The sequence below is a fragment of the Microtus ochrogaster genome, chromosome 15 (genome assembly GCF_000317375.1).
Source record: "Microtus ochrogaster isolate Prairie Vole_2 chromosome 15, MicOch1.0, whole genome shotgun sequence".
In the NCBI taxonomy this organism is placed as follows: domain Eukaryota; kingdom Metazoa; phylum Chordata; class Mammalia; order Rodentia; family Cricetidae; genus Microtus; species Microtus ochrogaster.
The window spans coordinates 15,990,738-15,996,363 of NC_022017.1; the positions used below are offsets into that span (position 1 = coordinate 15,990,738).

Below are 5,626 nucleotides of genomic sequence, written 5' to 3' on the forward strand. Positions count from 1 at the left end.
TTGGTAGACCAGGCTGGCCTCGAACTCACAGAGATCTGCCTGCCTCTGCCTCCCGAGTGCTGGGATTACAGGTGTGCGCCACCACTGCCCAGCAAATAACCCGTAATTCTTATCTGTGTTTTAGTCACATGGCTTGGTACCTTTTCTCAGTGAGGCATCCTCATCTTGCTTCCTCTGCATCAGGCTGGTGACTGCATCTCTGCCTTTCCTCTTCCCAGAATTCTCGTAGTCTGGTCGCCCTGCCTATGCTTCCTGCCTGGCTACTGGCCAGTCAGCATTTTATTAAACTAAAACAAATGACAATTCTCTACAGAGTACAAGAGTATTATCCCACAGCAATTAACTGGTTTAAAATATATGGTATTTTAATCATTTCTAATTACTTTGGGTTGTTGTTGGTTTTGTTTTTATCATTACCATGTGTGTGCGTGGGTCCACATGCCAGGACACATGTGGAGGCCAGAGGACAGCATGTGGGAATTGGTTCTCCCCATTATGTGGGTTTCAGTGATTGATTTCAGGGTGTCAGGCTTTGTGGCAAGTGCATTTACTCACCAAGTGACCTCACTGGTCTTCCTGGAATATTCTTTTTTTCCCCCCAAGACAGGATTTCAGTACCTATGTCCTGGAACTTGCTCTGTAGACCAGACTGGCCTTGAACTCACAGAGATCTGCCTGCCTCTGCCTCCCAAGTGCTGGGATTAAAGGCGTGCGCCACCACCCTTTAATTTTTGGAATATTTGTTTTTTCTTTCCGTTTTTCGTATCATGTGTAATGCATGATTTTGCTTGTGTGGGAGCCTGTGTGCACATGCATGTGCATCCATGCAGAGGCCCATGCTAGACGTTGGGAATCATCTACCTATCCATTGAAACAAGGTCTCTCAAACCTAAAGCTAGTAGCCATGTGGCTACCAGGATCCCATCCCTGCCTTGTGAGGCTGAACTACGGCACACCTATCTAGCACTATGTACTCCTTAAAGAGCGGACTTGGACTGAGGGTATAGCTCAGTGGTAAAGTATGTGCCTAGAGCGCCTATGCCAAAAGCCTTGGGTTTCTCCCTGAAGAGGGAAATAAAAACAGATTATGACCCAGAGTTCCAGGAAGGACTTAATTTCATCGTTCCTTAATGGTTGCATGTACACACAAATGTGTGTGTAGTGGGTGCTGTGCAGGCCTAAAGTTGCTGTTGGGTGTCTCTCTTGCTCGCTCTCCGCTTTATTCACTGAGGCAGGGTCTCTCAATTGAGCACCGAGCTCACTGATCAGCTAATCACTGATCAGTTGAGCTAGCCTGCTGGTGGCAGATACTCTGCCTCAGAAACACTGGGAGTTGAGGCGGTCACCGTACCCACCCAGCGTTTACATGGATGTTGGGGACACAAGCTCTGGTCTTCATCCTTACATGGCATTAGAACCGTCTCCCCAGCCCCGTATCTAAACGTTTTTAGGATAACATGCAGAAGTCCGTTCTCTCCTATCATGTGATTCCCATGGATTGAATTCAGGTCATCAAGTTTGGTGGCAAGTGCCTTTGCCCACTAAGCCATCCTTTCCACCCTCTTTTGTTTGTTTGTTTGTTTGTTTGTTTGTTTGTTTGTTAAGAACTCTAAGTAGTCAAGACTTTTCTCACTTAAAGCATGAAGTCTTTGACCGCTTCTCTGAATTGCCTTTCCTCTGCTGGGGTCTGTGTTCTCTCTGATTCTGATCCTTCACTCTCCGGCAGAAGCAAAGCCAAACAGACTTTGTTTCCTGTTTGAATCCCCACTTGCCCTCTCTGAGTCCTCTTGGAATAGATGCTTTGAACCTCAGTCTTCTCATCTCTAAGATGGTGGGGTAGGAGGGTTAGGATGTCACTCAGTGACCGCTCTTGTATGCAAGAAAACAAGCAAAATGTACCAACCCGGGGACAGCAGTCTGTGTGCGAGCTTGCATATGGAGCACCCAGGATCTCCCTTGACACCTAAAAACGCCCTTCAGTTGTCCACAGAGGTCACCAGCTTCCTGTGGTATCTCTCGTCTGTGCTAGCCTTTGATGGTTTCTTAGCCGTGTTGCTAGTGGGTGAGACGAGATGCTGCGGATCAGTGGGCAGGGGCCTCATGAGCATTCCCACGGACGGACTCCTCCAGACTAGGAGGCCCCAGGTGGCTTCTTGGACAGGACAGGCAGCACGGTTGAGCATGTCCTCTCCCTAGCCCTTGGTTCCTGTTGTCCTGTCAAAAACTGAGGGGAAGCCAAGGTTGTCTCAGTTCCCATCACCTTTATCTTTTGGGTGGGGGTAGGGAGTCTTGGTTTTTTGAGACAGGGTTTCTCTGTGTAACAGTCCTGACTGTGCTGGAACTCTCTGTAGACCAGTCTGTCCTCGAATTCACAAAGATCCACCTGCTTCTGCCTCCAAGGGGCTGGGATTAAAGGTGTACACCACCACCGCCTGGCACCCATCACCTTCCTAGGACCACATACAGGCGCCTGAGCATTGACACTGATGGCCATGCTCTAAACACCAAGCCTCTTGATTACGGAGCAGCAAATGCCTTGGCCTCCTGTCACAGCCCAGATACCCAGCTAGAAACTGTTCTGGGAGTCTGTAGCTGTGTGCATGCGTGTTTACAGTGTGTGTTGCTCAGAGTTTTGAGAAAGCACTTGATCAATAGTGACCAGACTTCAACTGTCAGGGACACCAGCCTGACCTTCGTGTCCCAGCATGCACAGAGGCTTGCACACACAGCAGAACCTCACAAGAGGGAGACTCCATCCACTCCAACTGTCTCGGGGAGGGAGTGGAGAGGCCTACTTAGCGTGCCAGGACAAAGGGAAGCTGTTTGTTTTGGGGGTTTTTTTGGTGCTGGATGGAACCCAGGCCTCATGCCTAGTGGACAAGTACTCTACCGCTGAGCCACACCCTCAGCCCCAGACCACATCTTAAAAGTGGAGTATTTATTTTAAGGGGACGGAATGTCCACCAACGGAACGTTTCTGCCAAGTTGGAAGTTAAGTGGTTGAGCTTGTCTAATTGCGGAGCCAGCCTTAGGGTGCTGCAGTTCATTCATCAGCCACTAGATGGTGCAGGAACACACCCAGTGGCGCTTCCTGGAGCCTGTTTTGCTGCTCCCTGCCTTTTCCTGGAGACAGTGCAAGCCTGGTGGTGGGCTTCTTAATGCCGCCACCCATGTTAGAGTCTGACCAGGACAAGAGCCAGCAGAGAGGCTGAGGCGAGGACACTCATGGTGCTGGCACATACCCTGGGTCCCCCACATCACCTCCAGGACCATCTTTAAAGGGGCCAGAGGCACTAAAAAGAGCAGGGACTGTGTTCTCCATGCTGTGTTTTTCCCATTAGGAATGGCTGTAGGGCCTGTCAGGTAGCAAGTGAGGACTATACCATAGGGCCAAGGTGACTTTCACTTCTCTTTGCCCCACTTTGGATATTATCTCAGTCTGGCCTGTAAGATGACTCACCCCACAGCCCTCAGGCTGTAGGAAGACCAGATGGGTTTCTGTCCATTGTTCTTGTTACTTTGTAGTTAACTTGTATATAAATTAAGCCTTGTTTATCTTACTCTGTTTATATAGGTTCTCAAATGCCAGCAAATACCAAGCATTGGGCAACACATGCCAGACATGCCGGCCTCATCTATATTTCATGTAATCTATATGGGTCCCCAGAACTGTGGAAATGGGGCCTCATGGACCAGGAATGTCCATTTCCCGCCTTTTGCCAGCCCTGATAAACCTCAGGTCACATATGGCTGTCTCCCTTCGACGCTATACAGGAAGAGGCTATGAATGTCTGGTCTCTGATGCCATTAACTGTAACCCACCACAGTGGTCCTCGTGGGGCCAAGCTTCACGACACCCACTGTGTACCATGTGCCCTGTGCTGTGTCTTAGAGTGTGCCGTTCTGCATTCCTATCATCCTTAAAAGTACTGTGTTTCCATGTGCTGAGGAAAGCTGAGGCTTGAGGTAATAAAGGGGTCACCAGGGTCAGCCAGCCCTGACGCTTGCTTCCCTGACCACCGCAGTGGGACTCTGATGTCTATCCCAAACATTCAAGGTAAACCATGCCTTGCCCAGTATACAGAGAAAGGTCACGAGGCTCAGAAAGCAGCCTGGCGTATGGCGCACACCCTGGTTATTTTCATCTTGTCATTCCAGCCAAACCGCGGGGCCAGTGAGTCAGTCATGTGGTTCAAGGAGGAGGGTACTGCTGGGAGCTTGCAGTGGAAGAAGCTCCAATGGGTGGGCCTCTAGGCCCCGCACCCAGCAGAGACCCCATTTCCTTTGGCACAGTCTGTGATTTCAGCCTTCTCCGCGGGGGCTTGGGAAGGTGAGTGAGACACATTGACCTCCAAGTGATTTGGCCTGTGGCTCTCTCACCCAGGTATCAGCTGTGCCTACAGTGCTGGCCATCAAGAATGGGGACGTGGTGGACAAATTTGTGGGCATCAAGGATGAGGACCAGCTGGAAGCCTTCCTGAAGAAGCTGATTGGCTGACAAGCAGGAAAGAGTCATGGCTGCCCTTGCTTGCTGGAGCCTGTTTGGGGAGGAGCCTAGTAGAAGTCCCTGAGCTATCATCCTTCCTGCCCCACCCCTGTCTTGTCCCCGGGGGTCCGGCCTTTGGCAGCAGACCTCCAAACTAGAAGCCACCAGTGCTGCAGAGCCAGCTCTCTACCAGGGTGGCCAGCAGGGGAGCAGTGCTGCTGGCGTGGGGGCATCCTGTGCACCTCCTGCTGTCTGCTCCTTCGAGGGCCTGTCCTTATTCCCCCACATGCTAGAAGAGCCTGGGCCAGCCGGTAGTGAGACTGCGCAGGCTCAGTCCCCATCAGCAGTCCTCTGAACCACCAGCCCCCTCTCCCGCCTCTGGCCCCAGTTTGAAAACAGAAACCAGAAGCTGAACAAGCGAGAGTAATGTGTGATTCTCTCATTTTTCGTAGGTCTATAATAAAGAACTTTCTATGACCCTTCTACCTCTTGCTGTGAAGAACAGAGCCCACCCCACACCCTCTAGCTGTCCCCTCTCCTTTGTCCCCTCCCTGGGCTAACTGGACCTTGGTTCTAGTTCCCTGAGCAGGAGGAGGAGCTGTGAAGAAGTCAGACCAATAAAACCAGGTTTGCACTGCCACCAGCTTCTGTCTGTGGGTGCCAAGCACTGGGGTGGGTGAGTGTTCCTGGGCCACGGCTGTCCCTGAATCCTCTTAGATTGTCCACCCTCTGTGACTTCTGTTGCTGTCCATTACGCTGTCACACACATCCCCACGCCCTCTAAAGCCCAGAGGGTATTGTACTGTTTCCAAATGTGAATATGGCCTCAAGGAATGCAGGCTGGGACTTTTACCAAAAGTGGTTGTCTCAGAAACCTGGACTCTGAGCCATGCGTGATGGTGGAAGGCACACCTTTAATCCCAGCTCTGTGAGTTCAAGGCCAGCCTGGTCTACGTAGTGACTTCCTGGTCAGCCAGAGCTACACAGAGAAACCCTGCCTCAAAAAACCAAAAGAATAAAAGACCTGAACTCTGACCTTTGACACCCTCAGACCTTCTGGGGCCTTCTTCCTAGACTGGCTTCTGGCCTCTGGCTGGATGGTACTTCTTCCCATGTATGCCCACAGGAAGTTCTAATCAT

General features: G+C 51.0%; 1 protein-coding gene across 3 annotated transcripts in view; it reads left to right on the forward strand.

Moving 5' to 3' along the window:
* Txn2 (thioredoxin 2) overlaps positions 1-5,129 on the forward strand; it is a 14,019-nt gene extending 8,890 nt beyond the window's left edge. For 2 of the 3 annotated variants that reach the window (XM_005354260.3, XM_005354259.3), the window contains exon 4: positions 4,385-5,129. In XM_005354260.3, coding sequence (XP_005354317.1) covers positions 4,385-4,498 — 114 coding nt within the window. In that variant the 3' untranslated portion in view covers positions 4,499-5,129. The remainder of the gene's footprint in view (positions 1-4,384) is intronic. The other variant, XM_013348801.2, reaches the window with a different exon arrangement.
* The last annotated feature ends 497 nt before the right edge of the window (positions 5,130-5,626 follow it).